Source organism: Amborella trichopoda, chromosome 7 (genome assembly GCF_054954075.1).
Source record: "Amborella trichopoda isolate Santa Cruz 75 chromosome 7, AtrichopodaSantaCruz75HAP2 v2.0, whole genome shotgun sequence".
NCBI classification, from domain to species: domain Eukaryota; kingdom Viridiplantae; phylum Streptophyta; class Magnoliopsida; order Amborellales; family Amborellaceae; genus Amborella; species Amborella trichopoda.
In genome coordinates this window covers 44,432,742-44,448,812 of record NC_142342.1, presented here as the reverse complement: position 1 = coordinate 44,448,812, position 16,071 = coordinate 44,432,742, and the positions used below count along the sequence as shown (strand labels likewise).

General features: G+C 36.7%; 1 protein-coding gene across 19 annotated transcripts; it reads left to right on the top strand.

Annotated features, from left to right (window-relative positions):
* Positions 1–651: 651 nt before the first annotated feature.
* On the top strand, positions 652–8,863 carry LOC18423126 (uncharacterized). Of its 19 annotated transcripts, none has more exons than XR_016059095.1 (9): positions 652–1,106; positions 1,199–1,341; positions 6,667–6,729; positions 7,498–7,625; positions 7,708–7,766; positions 7,940–7,979; positions 8,124–8,212; positions 8,338–8,397; positions 8,500–8,863. XR_016059095.1 is itself a non-coding variant. In XM_020670909.2 (9 exons), exons 1-7 carry the CDS (start codon positions 1,104–1,106, stop codon positions 8,160–8,162), a joined length of 384 nt encoding a protein of 127 aa, XP_020526568.1. In that variant the 5' UTR covers positions 652–1,103; the 3' UTR covers positions 8,163–8,212; positions 8,342–8,397; positions 8,500–8,863. The 19 variants fall into 19 exon arrangements, 17 of the variants coding, with proteins under 17 accessions (XP_020526568.1, XP_020526561.1, XP_088727771.1 ...); XM_020670909.2 differs by having other exon boundaries at positions 1,280–1,341; positions 7,508–7,625; positions 8,342–8,397; XM_020670902.2 differs by having other exon boundaries at positions 1,280–1,341; positions 7,508–7,625.
* The last annotated feature ends 7,208 nt before the right edge of the window (positions 8,864–16,071 follow it).

Below are 16,071 nucleotides of genomic sequence, written 5' to 3'. Positions count from 1 at the left end.
CTTGGAGGAAAAAGAGGAGGAATGGACGGAAGGTTTTTTCTATCAATTTTGCTTTTTGTCAAATTTTTTTATCAATAAAAAAAAAAGTTTCTTATAAAAAAAAATGAAAGGTTCTTATCAATTATTTTTCTTGTTAAATTTCTTTTTTTTGTCAACAAAATAAAAGGTATTTGTCAAAAAATTAAAAAGTAATAAAAAGTTATTGTCAAAAAAAAAAAGTTTTATAAAAAAAAGTAATACAACAAATATTTTTTATAAAAAAAAAGGTTCTTGCAAAAAACAAAAAAAAAATGTAATACGATAAACATTTCTTGTAATAAAATAAAAGGTTTTTGTCAAAAAAACTAAATCGGCTCGGCTCGGCTCAGGTCAACGAAATTCTATGCCACTTGAACTAATTAGGTTTAGCTATTTTAGCTGAGTTGAGCGGAGCCAAGCCGATATAAGCTGAGCCGAGCCGATATAAGCTTAGTGAAGCTGTTTTAAGCCGAGCCAAGCTAATGTAAGCCGAGCCAAACTTATATGAGAGCCAACAGTATAACAACAAAAGCAAGAAAATTTTTATGTGTTTTTGCTTAGAATGTAAAAGGATAAAAAATTGGGGCCCGGCTCCAGTGGGTTTGTAAGCAATCGACGATTCTGCCCCAAAAAAGGGTTACATCTCGAAACTTGATAGGATTGGTAGAGCTAAAGCCCTGAATTTTAGTGTAGGCTTCCATGGCCTTCTTCTGGTTTTTTGGGTTTTCAAATTGAGGGGAAGATTTGGAGAAGGCAGCGATGCCATGCCTCCGTCGACTGCAAATTTCTAGAATATGATTGGAGAAGGGAGCGATGCCATGCCTCTGCAGACTGCGAATTTCTAGACTATGGAGAATGTCGCGGCTGCCTCAAGGCTTCCAACACCTCACCACCTTTCAAGCATTGAATCTTCCATCGACGGGCGATGAGTTTATGGAGTGGCTGCGCAACGAAGAACGTTACGAAGTGGAGCACATCTTGCTCATTCAAGTTTGGCAGAAGACCACTGAAGGATGGCAGATTACCACTCTTTAGAATGTTGCATGTGCGTTCATGAATGAGAGCCGCTCCCATAAACTCATTCCATGGTAATCCTCTACCCCAAATCTTCATTTTCTTTCAGACAGTGTACCCGAGTCTCTCACTACCCTAGTCTTATCCCATTCCATTATCACCCAAGGCCCCTTTGCCATCCTTCACTCGTTGCCCCAACTCACGGCTCTGGTTTTGCTCGGGTACTCATATGTTGGTAAATGTCTAGCAAAATGCAGCGCAGGCAGCTTCCCTAAGCTTCAAATTCTACACCGAAGATGGAGGATGGGGGTCAGTTTTCGTCTCCTTGCTTTCCTTGTGTACGAAGATGAACTGCAGTTGCAATTAATATTTAATGTTTAAACTGAATTGAGAGTTTGCATGCTTCAATATTATAATGCACTAACCATGGTATTGTTGGACCAAACCGTGTGAATTATGAACGTTTGTTGCCATTGGATATGTAGGATTATGTGTGTGCTCATGAGTGTGCCATGCTGATAGACATCAATATTGTGTTAGAAGGCTTATCATCTTGAACGAGGGTGTTTAAATTAAAAAGAGTCAGTCCTTTGGAAGAAAATGAAACATAAAACTCGGTGATGAATGAAACTTTTCTCAATAATGCATATTTACCTTAGGAAATATTCCCTTTTATAAGTCTTTTGTGGCATGCAATGTGAAACAGAGCATCAACGTATGAACTTATGCAAATATAGGGCTCAATTGTTCTATGTGGATATGTTATTTGCTGAGATGAGAGATAGAACCTTTATTCTTCCTTGTTGCTTATCCAAATCGAACCTTATAAGGGTAATATCTATCAATTTTAGAGTAGTATTTGCTTAAGTCTTTAGGATTGACAACATTCTCTGTGAATTTTCAGGGGTTCTACCTTTTAAAATTCACAAGCCTCTGCCATTTATTGGTCTTTCTTTCAATAGAGATACTAAACTATAAGGAATGCTTCTCCGTGGAGAAAAAAGGGCTACAAACTATCGCTTCATAGAGCTATGAGCTGTCCCTGGATGCGTCTGGTTTCGAGTTAGCCAACTCATCTGCCACTGTATTTACCTTCTAAAAAATGCATTTAACAAGTTATTGAGAACTGATCTTAGTTCTGCTGGTTCTTTAGAAACTATCGATGGCATGCCAAATTTCTAGATTACAGTGGTAGTATCAAACTTTATAAAACTGATGGCTCATCTGTAGTTATCATCAGTAGTTACCCCTATCTTTAGAGAGAGAATATTGTTAATGGCATAGATAAACTTGTGAGATGAGAGCTTCTTCTTTTGAGGTGAGGTTTAGGAAAGGGGTGACAGAATCAATGTCTCAGAGACAGAATATAAAAGAGAGTAGGTGAGACTTAGGTTGATGCCGATTTCAATACGACTTTAATTATATTGAGAGAGAGAGAGAGAGAGAGGGAAGAAAGAGACAGATTGATAGGACGAGCCCTTGGGATGTAAAATGGAGAGATTTTAGGAAAGGGAGAAGTGATGGGTGGAATACATTTGCTGGTTAGGAACTAAAGTCGAGTCCGGTAAGTTAGAAATTTTAGTTTACATAGGTCATCTTTTGAGAGATTTAATTTGCATCAGAATTCTCCTTTGGAATTTATACATATCAAATTTAGTTTTCTTGAATATATGGTATGAGGATAGAGGTGCACACGTATTCCCAAGTTAATTAGTATCTAAGAAAAATATATTGTGTATTTTTTTTTTTTCAAAACTCCCCTAATAGTAACGCTTGTCAAAATGTAAAGGGCCTTGCAACAAACGAATGCAAATTAAAGAGGCTTAGTACATAGTACTTGTTTTTAAAATTGGCTTGGATTTATTGCCTTTTCATTTTTCCTGGTTGATGATCAATTCTTCTTTCTTTTGTTTGTGACTAAGTAGATGATTTTCATGCATTTCAATTGCCTTGGATTTATCGCCTTTTCATTTTTCCTAGTTGAGGATCAATTCCTCTTTCCTTTGTTTGTGACTAAGTAGATGAATTTCGTTCATTTCAATTTCATTTCTACCAGCGCTTACAATAACATTCGCCCTTCCTGGGCATAAATCCACAACCAACTGTTAAAACTATTGGATATTTATCACATTGGATTGATTTAGAGGGTTCTGCTACGAACTTTAGTTATATGGGGGATAATATTTTCATAAGGAAAACTGACATTGTATTTCAATTTAATGAAAGGGTAGCCCATGATTATCATCTTTTTTGGGTTATCTATGGTATTTATTATTTTGAATGAGAATTTGGTTATATGAATGGGGACTTGCAAAATGGGAACTCGGTTTCACGCATGATGATTTAATTGTATGGGGAATAGGGTAAAAGGGTAGGTTGGTCATTCTACTATTTTGTTAGAGGTATTTTGGTCAATATCAAGGGTCCACAAGTGGGTTTCAATATACTGTACATACGCAGTTATTGATGTTATTTTGATTTATGGAATTGAAAAACATTCCCTCCTACTTTGGTGTAGTAGAGAAAACCCCTACTTTGTATAGAGGTGCAGCCTTACTTCGAGTAGTGACGTGGTTAGGGCTGGAAAGGCCCTTGTTCCTTTACCTTTCTTGATGGTGATCAAGGATGTTTTCCTCTTGTTGATCGTCTGGCATGATCGACTTGTTGTTGTCTGGGTGTCGGTTTTGCACCACTGTGCATTAAAATTGGGGCTTTGTAATCAATCGACGAGCACGTAAACTGTTATGAGAACAACTCAAGGACATGGTCGTTGTATGTTTGATGGAGTAATTGTGATATGCTCGATTCAGCCACTTAAACATGTTAGAATTGCCAAATTTTAGACGTTTACACTCTTTGAAATTGCCTCAGTTCAGCGGCAAGTTGCTAAGTGCAGTGATAATTTGATGAGACAAGGGTTTCTCTATGGTCTGTCTATTTAAGACCGCAAAAAAAATTATGCTCGCACAACGAGATTACCTCTCGTTTGGTTATGAGGTGAATTATAACTGCAATTGGATACAGACTGCCTTTGTCATTAACGACCAAACATCATTCAGAGCGGTTTGACTTCACCTCATCCACCAGATCCTCAACTCTCCTTTGACTTGACCTTTTTTATATCCCTTATATACCACTATACGACTTCCTCAATTCTCATTAGATTATTTTATTCCTTCACATATAACTTTGTCACCACGACAATCATGAACTTGACCTCTCTAACCACTATCAAGGATCTAATTGATTGAAATAACAGGAAGCTTACAATCCAAGCTTCTAGCTCTCTGGTGACACCAGGATTTTAAACAAAATGATATCTAAGTCTGAAAGCAAAACCCTGAATATGACCGCTATTTATAATAAAAGATTTTACTTAAAATCCAAAGAATCCTAATTCTAATTGAAAAAAAAGAAGTCCTGATTAAAACAAAATTTGTGATAACATTTTTACCCTTGATAAAATAAATATTCCATAATAACTCTTAACTAGCTTAATCAAGCATTGATGTTGACTCCTATCCAACCTATTCACCAAATGGCTTCATGCCCAAGCCCTCAATCAAGCCCATCCTTAGCCATCTATTCCACCCCTCAGCCTACCTCTTCAGCCTTAATTCCACCTCACCCTCCTACTCCCCCCTGGTTATCATTTTTTTCACATTCCTCCTTTTGAAGGTCCCCTACCCTCTATGATATTGTACAATCTCAGTGACACGCATTCTTCTTCCCCACCCACTCATCTTTCCTCCCCTTTGATAACCCCTCTTCCCCCTATTCCTCGAAATCTTCTCCACCGGTCTCTATGAACTCTAGCTTTGTGGACGCAATCAACCAAGCCCAAGGCAATCCTCACGAGATCCTTTCAGTGATCGGCTTCCTGTTCAACAGCCTACTTGAAGCCTTTGAAGCCTTCATCAAAGTTGATAGCAAATCTAGACGCCAGTATAAAACGAAGAATGTCAAAGGTAAGGCTCCTGCCACCAATTCGAGAGCATCCTAAGAGCTACACAAACTCTTTCAAAGTAAGGTACAAAACAAGAGAACCCTCGACTAAGGTCCTCCCCATTCCCTCAGCTCCTCAGCATTCTCACCGCTCGACCAAGAGTGCCATCTGCCCCTTAGCTGTGCTATGAAGATCCTTATTTGTAATATAAGGGGTTTTGACCACCCAGGAAAACGACGAAATGCTCGTCAATTTGTTTCACAGTACTCTCTATCTCTTTTTGGTTTGGTGGAAACCAAGTTTCCTTCTCCCTCTCTCTCCCAAATTCGGAATATTTGGGGATTTCCCCTGCCAATGGTTAGCTCTGGATGCAATAGGACTTTTTGACAGTATCTGGGTCCTCTGGTACCCATCTCAACACACCTTAGTTGCCTCTCACATTGGCAAGTTCTCTGTCACGGTGACCTTAGCTAGGATCACAAATTTCCTCCATTGGAAGTTCCTTGTGCTATATGAACCACAAGAAGACAACGAGAAAACTTGGCCGTTTTGAGAGAGGTACAGTCTTTGATGACCCTCCCTTCTTCAAAGTGGTGCATAGGAGGTGATTTTAATATCACCAAATGGTCCCGCGAACGTAATTCCCACGACAAAACTACCCTTTCAATGGTACAATTCTTTGATTTCTTAGCTCATGATAGTCTTGTAGACATCATGTTCGAAGGTGCGGAGTTCAGTTGGTCAAGTCACTCAGCTAATCCATACCTGTCAAAATTAGATAGATTTCTAACCCCTCTCCAATGCGATCACAAGTTCCTGGTGCTTTCTATGCCCACTTCAGATCATAGACCTATCCTTTTGGAAACCCAAGCCCTTCCTCGAGGGCCTAAGCTTTTTTGCTTTGAGCCGTCTTCTCTCCAAGAGCCGGGCTTCCCCTCACTTGTCCATAACCAATGGGGGTCCTCCTCCCTCGTGAAGGGAAAGCGGGGGGGGGGGGAGTTTATCTTGCATAAAAAGCTTCAAATGCTCAAAGTTTTTCTGAAATCATGGAGTTCACAGCTCCTTCGAAACTTGCAATACCAAAAAGACTCCCTTTTGAGGCCTATTCAACAGTGGGACTCCATTAAAGAACATAGACCTCTCTCCCCTTTTGAGCTGGATTCACGATCCATCCACAAACATGATTACCTGTGCCTCTTAAAAAAAGAAGAAATCTATTAGGCTCGGCAAACCAAAGTCAAATGGCTCATGCTTGGCGACCAAAATACAACTTACTTTCAAAGGATGGCCAACTGCTGAAGAAGGGAGAACTCTATTACCCACTTCAAGGTGGGGGACCAGATTGTTGACCATCCCAATCTCATTGGGCAGCAGCTGTCACATATTTTTCCAAGCTTTTCTCTTCTCCTTCTGGTCCTAGGCCAGTAATGGTGGGCTTCCCGTTCTCTTCTATTTCTCTAGAATCTGCAGCCTCTTTGGAAAGCCCTTTTTCAGAGGACAAAGTACTACAGGCCATTAAAAACCTCGGTGGAGACTGGGCCCCCGGCCCTGACGTCTTCCCTTGTAGGCCTCTTCCTATGATTCTTGCATTCAAACTGTCATAGTGTTTATAATATTTTGTGTGGATTCTTCTTTTGTGCAATTGTTTATTCCTTTGTGACCGCTTCTGTGAAATTTTTATTATGTAGTTCGGACGCCCACTATATGGTGACGTTTTTGGTGTCCAACAACAATAACAACCTAATTATGAGGTATGCAGATGTGTATTTGGGAAAGCTTTCTATGTAACCCCGCCCATATATATAATATATGTGACCCCTGATCTCAGCCGTCAGATTTGGGTAGATGGCTTGAGTCACAATGTCACAAGTTGGCTCTTAACCTTTAGATCTTGATTGGACGGCTCATAGTTATATATCATTTCGAAGAAAAATTTGGGTATGCATAGATCTGATAGGGCCGCACATGATAAAATTAATAATAAAATATTTTCGGTGATGAAAAGTTACCCTAATATTTCTTGTGACGGAATATTTGATTTTTATTTTGTTTAGGTTCACCCTAGTTTATGATGGGACGCTTTAAATTTCATCCAAAAATATTTTGTATAAAAAAATGAAAAATAAAACAGCATTTGGCATGACATTGTGGGCATGAACAATCATAGCGATCAATTTCGAATCAAACAGCTAAGAAGTGGGGTCATGTATAACTTTTATGTTGTTTGGGTCACATAGAAAGCTTTCCCTATCCATTTTCACTTGGTTTTTTGAATTAATAGAATAAATCCTTTGTTATTATAATAAACTTCATGCATAGGCAATTAAATCTTCCTTTGTTGGAAAATGACTTTCCATGCTACTATGGTTTTCTTAGGTTTCCTAATGATGGTGATATCATTGTTGTCTCATTATGCATTTTCCTTTGATTGAATTGGAAGCTGGTATTCAATCAGGTGCCAGCCTCTCCAAGTCTCTCTCTCTCTCTCACTATTGTATTAATAAATTGAGTTTTTTAAGTTCCCTGCAGTACGCCAACTAGTGTGAAGGCACCTGACATTATTGATCTTCGAAAGCAACAAACGAAAGAGCCAAGGAAGCCTCTTTACCAAGTGAATACATTGAAAGATTTTGGGCACAATCTTCCAGTGAGCTACATTATTAGTCATCTTTTGATTACCATTTTATTCTCGTGCAGTCCAACACCCTATTTCTCTTGTTCTAAATAAGGTACTCAAAGAGAAGGAAGAAAGGATTGCACCAGGAACCTTACTCGGAACAACACACATGTATGTCTACACCTTAACTAGCTGCTTATCTGACCATCATTCTCATGAATTTGAGGACTTCTTTTGTGCATTTTCCTATTTCTCTTTGTGTTAGTTTTTTTTGCCCTTTTTGATAGAGGGTTTAACGCAGGGAAACACTTGATTAGCATTTGAGAACTTTTTTCCTTGGACAGGTATGTGCTTGGGGCAATGGATAAAATTGGTGCTAAAAGGGTAAACACACTTATTTCTGTATGTTAGTGTTACTCCACAAGCACTTAATGATTTGTTGGCTAGATTTATATATGAAATTATTTCGACCTCTTTTCAATTATCCTCTGCTTTTTGTCATACTGATTCCACATGATCCTTACCCAGGTTGAGCTACTACTAGGACAAAGTGGATGTCACTCTTAGGTTGGAAGAATCATAGGCTTTGGATGATGTTACTTTGGCAGCAAAGGAAGGTATTTTTTTTTATAATAGGAGCCCAGATTCTTGATGTGTTGTTTGATGCATGCATGCAAAGTTTTACGCGTTTTATGGGAGTGAGTTATTCATTATTGGGTGACATGGATCATGTATGAGGAAGCAAGGGAAGAGGAGAAGCTATGAAATCAACGCAAAGGACTTCAGTGACATGGTGGCAGAGGTTTGTTCTGAGTGCATTCTAGAGTAGGCTGGAATTTCTGTTCGTGTTGTACCATGGGTTTTACTTTTTTTTTTTTTTTTTAATTTTTTGAACGCTATGTAGGCTAAGAGAAAGAGGAAGCGCAAGATGTAGGAAAAAAGAAGGGAAGGCAAAGAAGAAGGATTTCAAGTTTTAGGCACAAAGCTATACGTCAAATTTGCATAGCATGAATGCTCCCCCTCCCCCATTGGATATATTATGTTTGGTGAATGTATTGTGAACTCTGAAATTTGAAGGATCTGACACATTGAAAGTTCGTATTGACATGTAAAATGTGAAGTTCTTTAGTTGATCTTGGGCCCATCTTGGTTCGATTAATGAATGGACAGAGCAGCTAGCTGTACTATTAAGGTAGGAGTGATGTTTAAAGGGAATTTGATTGGTGAATCTATTCTGAGATCGTCAATGAATCTTAATTGTGCCTAAACTTGGTGGAAAGTTAGAAGTGGTTTTATTTTCTTTAGGGAAGCCATGACCTATAAAGCATGAATTTCTCAAGGTTCGCCGATGTGATGCTCTTGTTTTTATGTTTTGTTTCTTCTTTTGTTTCCCCCTTAGTGTCAATGAGCAACTGATACCAAGAAGCATTATTATCAGCATCAGAAATGTCCATTGTTGGCATGATATAAATGGGTGCATATCAATAGGTAGCAAGCTAGGGAATAATAAATATTGGCAGATCAAAATATCGGTAATAAATCAGTTTTATTTCAAAAGGTCAAAGGAAAAAAAGGGTTAGAAATATGGATCGCAAAAAAAGGTAAGTTATAGAATCGTGAATATTACGGATTTGGTTAAAAAAATGTAGTAAAAAATCAAATATGCAAATATCATAGTTGGTAAGTCTCCATTTAAAACATAATTTATAAATAAATAAGAACTTCGAGTTTTTCAAAAGATCTTAAAAAAATTGCTTTTTTTAGTGGAAAATGTTTCTATACTTCCCCTACAGTATAGAAGATCTATGCTTCCCCTACCATCTAGTCGTCCAATTTTGATCAAGAAAGCCACTCACCATTTGATCTTAGATCCAATGTTTCAAAATATTTTATTTTTAATTTTTTATATAAATTGTATGAATATGAAATTTGATATGTGCCATATTCTCATTGGGGTGCACCTATAAAATATTTTCAATATTTTATTGAAAATATTGTTTTTATATTTTTTATTAGTGCGAGTTTAATAGGGGATTGGACATCCAAAATTTGGTGTCAAAATGATTTATAAAAAAATTTAAAAATAAAATAGTGTAGAGACATGACATTATGATTGGGGCAATCTTAGCTCTCCATTCAGAATGGACGGTTGGATAAGGGGAAGTATGTAAGTTTTATGCTATAGGGGAAGCATAGAAAGCTTGCCCTTTCTTAATAGTACTGATATAAAATCAAATTTCATCTTTTATGAAAAATATTTATTCTCTATAACTTTATTTATTTATTAATTTAATATTATTGAAATTCGGTTTAAAGATAAGTAAAATAACAATAGAAGTAAATTTAAAATCTTGATTTTAAAAAAAATACCATTAAAAGTTTAGCAATGAGTTCCCTAAAAAAATGTACAAAAAAATACAAGCAATATGTTCCCCAAAAATAAAAGCGACAAAAACAATCATATATCTAAAAATAATAGGTAGAACTAAAAGAAGAGTAATCCAAAGAAAAATCTATTTTTTTAATTTAAACCCATAATAAAGAGCTAGGGAATTTTTGGCTTTAATATCTTTCATTTTGTACATATTTAAATAAATTTTCTATTTTCGAAACTTTTATTTTAATAAATTTTTCAGAATTTTATCTATTTTCTCATTTTTGGGATTTTAGGCCAGCTATTTATTGAACTCGGCTCAGCTTTTGTCTGCGCTAAAGTGAATTTGGCGCGGCACGGCTCGAGTTTGTCTTGGCTTGGCTCGGCTAACGTAGGCTCGCGTCGATTAATGTCGTCTTGGCTAGGCTAGCATCGGCTCAGCTCGGCTCGGGTCAATGAAAGAAAGTCCATTTTCCTTGAACTAAGTTTAGCTATTTTAGTTGAGCCGAGCCGAGCCGAGTCGATATAAGCTAAGCCGAGCCAAGCTAATGTAAGTCGAGCCGAACTTTTATGAGGGTCAACAGAATATCCGCAAAAACAATAAAATTTTAATGTGTTTTTTTTAGAAAAAACAACTTTTTCTGTTTAGATTATATGTAGAAAGATAAAAAAAATGGGGCTTGGCTCAAGTGGTTCTTAAGCAGTCTTGCCCCAAAAAAGGGTTACATCTCGAAACTTAATAGGTTTGGTGGAGCTTGAAACTTAATAGGTTTGGTGGAGCTGAAGCCTGAATTTTAGTGTAGGTTACACGGTAAAAAAGCCAAGTGGAGCACAACCGCTCATTCGAGTTTGGTAGGAGACCACTGAAGGATGGCAGATTACCGGTCTCTAGAATGTTGCCTGTGCGTTCATGAATGAGAGTCGCTCCTCATAAACTCATTCCATGGTAATCCTCTACCCCAAATCTTCATTTTCTTTCAGATAGTGTGCCCGAGTCTCTCACTACCCTAGCCTTAGCCCATTCCATTATCACCCAAGACCCCTTCACTCGTTGCCCCAACTCACGGCTCTGGTTTTGCTCGGGTACTCATATTTTGGTAAATGTCTAGCAAAATGCAGTCGCAGTTAATATTTTAATGTTTAAACTAAATTGATTGTTTGCATGCTTCAATATTATAATGCACTAATCATGGAATTGTTGGACCAAACCATGTGAATTATGAACGTCTGTTGCCACTGGATGTGTAGGATTATGTGCGTGCTCATGAGTGTGCCATGCTAATAGACATCAATATTGTGTTAGAAGGCCCGTCATCTTGAACGAGGGGGTTTAAAATAAATATAATCAGTCTTGCGGAAGAAGATGAAACATAAAACTAGATGATGAATGAAACTTTTCTCAATAATGCATACTTACTTTAGAAAATATTCCCTTCTATGCCTCTTAATGAAAGCATTAAACAAATTCATCAAAGAATTAAAATAGCATATTGAAGAGGTCTCATCTAGTTATCGGAAAGGCAAATTATAAGAAACTATAAGATCCAAAATATCATTGAATAAACTTTTTTTATGTGCATAAATATTTGAACCGTAGACATTAGTTAAATCCTTTGAAAAACCTCGCAAAGGACACATAAATAAAATAGACGCACATCACCCAATCCCTAACATTTTTATTATAATCATTCAAGGCACGGTGTCAAACCTAGACCTCCAAAGCACGGCTCAAACGCGTCTGGCTCCTCCAAAGAAGATGATTAAGATGTTAAACTCTGTTACGATTCATGGGAGCATATATGCATTAAATGGAGAATGGAGATCGAAAAAAAGAGAATACAATATTTATGTGGTTCAGGCAGGTCGAAACTGTGGTTTAGGCAGGTCGAAGCTTTACGTTCACGGATTAAAAACCCAACTGGCTACATCTTCACTATTTTGGATAAGAATTAATAAGAGGTCTTATCAACAATAACTAACCAATACCTAAGTTGATGATCAAGTAATTTGACTTTGGTCTGTTTTTATCTTCAAGATTCCCCCTGAAGTTGGGGCACGGAATGAAGCGAAATGACCAACTTGTCTTCAAGATTCCCCTAAAGTTGGTGCACGGAATGAAGCGAAGTGACCAACTTAACCAGAATTGGAGTATTGAAACCGAAAAGTTGCCAAAAAAACTTGCATTGCTCTCGCTGGAGTGGTTGAATAGTCTGCAAGAGCGAATAAATATGATCTGGTACACGTGATCACCAAACTTGGTCGACCATTAAAAGTACTTCAAATGTGATCCGGGACACATGATCACCAAACTTGGTCTAAAGACCATTAAAAGTACTTCAAAGGCACAACGAAGACGGCTCTGCGACAAATAAAGTGGCAACGAACATTGAAGTTTAGTAAAATTTTCTACTAATCATGAATGTGCTCCCCTTGACAATATCACTACACCAATCCTCTACTACTTGGCGAGGTAGCTAGGAGAAAATAATGCGTGAGACAATTGAAATATGCATGAATCACAGCAAAAACTCATGTTTAGAGATGCTGACTTCATCTTTACTCATCTCCATATCTCCATTTATTCTGTTTAATTCTCAGCTGTCCCTATTTTTTCTCCTGTTAAGTTTCTCTCTCTACTTTCCCATTAGCCATCCCTATTTCTTCTCTTTTTTTCTTGAGACGAAGCAATCAACCATGGATCTGACTTCACACATTCTCTCCTTCCTCTCTCTCTCCTTCTCCTCTTTGGGAGGATGTACGCATCCAATTGTGACCCACTTTTCATGGTCACCCTCATCCACGTCAGCTGCTTGCAAGAACACTCGTGCATCAGCCTTTGCAGACCGTGGCTTTATCCTTTGAAGGGTGCTTGGAAGTAATAAGGAGCCTGGGTCGCCGCCTAGCCACAGTTCCTCAACGATATCACCCTTCTAAGGTGACACATCGTCACCTGTGGTCAAGTGTTGGATCCCCACCTGCAACGGTGCTCCTCCTTTCTTCCTAACTGAGCAATAGAATCCTCGGCTCAGATCACGCTTTCTCTCACCACTTTATCTTTGGTCTTAATTTTTTTTTTTAAGGTTTCATCTTGCTCAGACCTTCCATTTCCATTGTTCTCATCGTCCCCTTGACTCCACCTTCTCGATCTCCAAGCCCATCTTTCTCTTTCACTTTTTACAAGAATGCAAAAGCCCACTCTTTTGCCTTTGCCTGAGTTCTGCCATGTCTTTGAGAAAATCATTGGTTTGGCCCTCTGTCATAGCATTATCAAAGGCGGGAATTCTATCTAGAAGCTCCTTTAGCCCTTTGGCAATAAGGAGTCCAAACAAAAAAAGAAAAAAATAAAACTTTTGGACCCAGAGCCATGCAAAAAAAAAAAATTTGTATTTTGCAAGTTATGTGTTTTTTCGCATCCACACCCAACTTGAGGGGGAGAGTATAGGGGATATGGAGATGAGTAGAGGTGAAGCACTTTCGAATGAAGCACTTACAGGCACCACAGGAAAGTTGAGAGAGAAATAGCAACTTTGTAGAGAGAGACACAGGAAAGTTGAGAGAGAAATAGCAACTTTGTAGAGAGAGAGAGCACGTACTGATTGAGAGAGGTAGAGGATCGAGTGTTCTGATACCATGTTAAGATTCGTAGGAGCATACATGCATTGAATAGAGAATGGAGAGCGAAGAAGAGAGAACACAATATTATAATATTTATGTGGTTTAGGCCGAAGCTTTGCGTCATGGATCCAAAGCCCAACTAGCTACATATTCATTGTTTTGGATAAAAATTACATCAATAAGTGCCTCTATATATAGAAAACAATCGCAATGAATCTTGAAAATAGAGGTAAATAGTAATAAGTCTTCTCACAAATAACTAACCAATAACTAACCAATAACTAACTTGATGATCAAGTAATTTGACGTTGTCTCTTCTTATCTTCAACAAACTCGAGGAGCTACTGTTTTCATTGTTGATGACGACCGTTTCACCTGCACTGATCACGTGATGCAAACCTCAAAAATTTCTCTCATTGAACTCAAACCTACCTTAAAATTTGCTTATGCGCTAAAAAAATGAACAAAAAGTGGAACCATGTCTATGCCCCTTAATTTGGCCGTAGCATAAGATGTATTGATCTCTATGGCTTAATATATTTTCTTCATGTGATTGTATTGTACGATACTTTTTTTTTTTTTACAAGGAGGCCACAATCACTCCTAACTTAGATGTCAAATTAGATGGCTTGAGATGTGTGATAATGTTGAAGGTCTTTTTTTTGTTTTTTAACATACTTAATGACATACATGCATCCATCCAATTTGAAAATTGATAGACAAGATTGATTGTAACCTCGTTATACTAAAAACAAACTAATGAGGGAAAGGTTTCTATGTTTCCCCCACAGCATCGAAGTTCTATCCTCCGCCTACCATCTAACCGTCCAATTTTGATCAAGATAGCCACTCACCATTTGATTTTAGATACAACATCTCAAATTATTTTTATACAAATTTTATGAATATGAAATTTGGTCTATGCCATCTTCTCACTGGGGTGCACCTATAAAAAATATTAAAACTAATTTTTTGATAAAATATAATGACCAAAATACCCCTTGAATCTTTCAAGGGTATTTTGGTTATTTTATTTTATTGAAAATATTTTTTTATATATTTTTCGCTAGTGCGAGTTTAATAGAAGAATGGACGTCCAAACTTTGATGTCAAAATAGTTTATAGAAAAAAAATCAAAAATAAAATAGTGTAGAGACATGACATTGTGATCGGGGCAATCTTAGCCCTCCATTCAAAATGGACGGTTGGATAAGGGGAGGATATAACTTATGTGTTGTAGGGGAAGCATAGAAAGGTTACCCAACTAATGATAAGGTTGCAATATTAAACAATCCAATTAAGGAGCACCTGCAATTTTTATCCTTGTAATTTTGGTGTAAAAATCCTTAGGATTATCTGAAAGTATATTTATATTTATGATTATAAAATTTTAAACTCCAAAAATGATTAAAATCAGCTAAATCTATAAATATATGAAAATCTTGAGAATGTACGGTCTAGATAATGTGTTGCAAGATACACTATTTATGAGACTAAAAATCTTTTTTTTTAAAACCACATTTTACAACATTAAAACCACATTTTACAATGGATTTACATTTGAAAATTGCAACTTTATATAAACTTTTTCCTATAAAAATTAAGCAAATTCATTAAAAGTTATTAGAAGCTGTGACCGGGATATATATATAAGGATAGGAAAAGTATATAAAGAGGCCTTTTACTTTTGAAAAAGTATTTGGTGAGTCAGCCGACTCATTAATTCTTGTGCAATCTCCCTCCGAAATATTTACTAAAGATGTAGTTTTATTCCAAAATTTTAAGGTTTGATAATCTCAACCACCATAATGATCTAAATTTGAAAATTTTCTTTTTAAGAAATACAAATATTATTTTTAAAATAGATTTTTGATATAAATAGAATATTGATATAAAAAATTCTTAGGATCACTTGAGAATCTACTTTCATCTCTAATTATAAAATTTAAAAATCTAAAAATGGTTCAAATCAAGTAAATCTAAAAACACATTAAAATCTTGAAAATGGACGGTCCAAATAATGTGTTGCAAGATACATTATTTCCGACACTCGATATATTGTTTTCTTTTCATATCTATACATCTCGATGTAGAGATGATCAATTAGGTTATTTTCCAACATCCAAACAACCTTTTATGATGGATTTTTGAGGTGCATATGTAGTTCTACATTTTAGGACCCGGTTTCTATGCGGACAAGCCAACATATGTAGAAATACGGGTCTCTTAATAAATCTATATTTGGGATGGATTTTAACACTTCGAGGACATGTAATCTCTAACATAGAGATCATAATAAATAAATAAATTTTAAAACTAAAAATAATAATTTTAGTAAGAAAACATTTGGAACGTTAGTTTTCATGGGTTTAGATGGAACACCTACTTGCATTCATCTATAAGATGGATGCTTTACACTTTTCTAGACTGCAAATGTTGAAATGCGGTTCAGCTCGCATGAAACAATTTTCTTATATAGTTTTACAT

Coding starts and splice junctions, on each gene's coding strand:
- LOC18423126 (XM_020670909.2), top strand. Junction 1,342..6,666: donor ACCGAAGATGGAGGATGGGG/GTCAGTTTTCGT, acceptor TTTATTATGTAG/TTCGGACGCCCACTATATGG. Junction 7,767..7,939: donor TTACTCGGAACAACACACAT/GTATGTCTACAC, acceptor TTCCTTGGACAG/GTATGTGCTTGGGGCAATGG.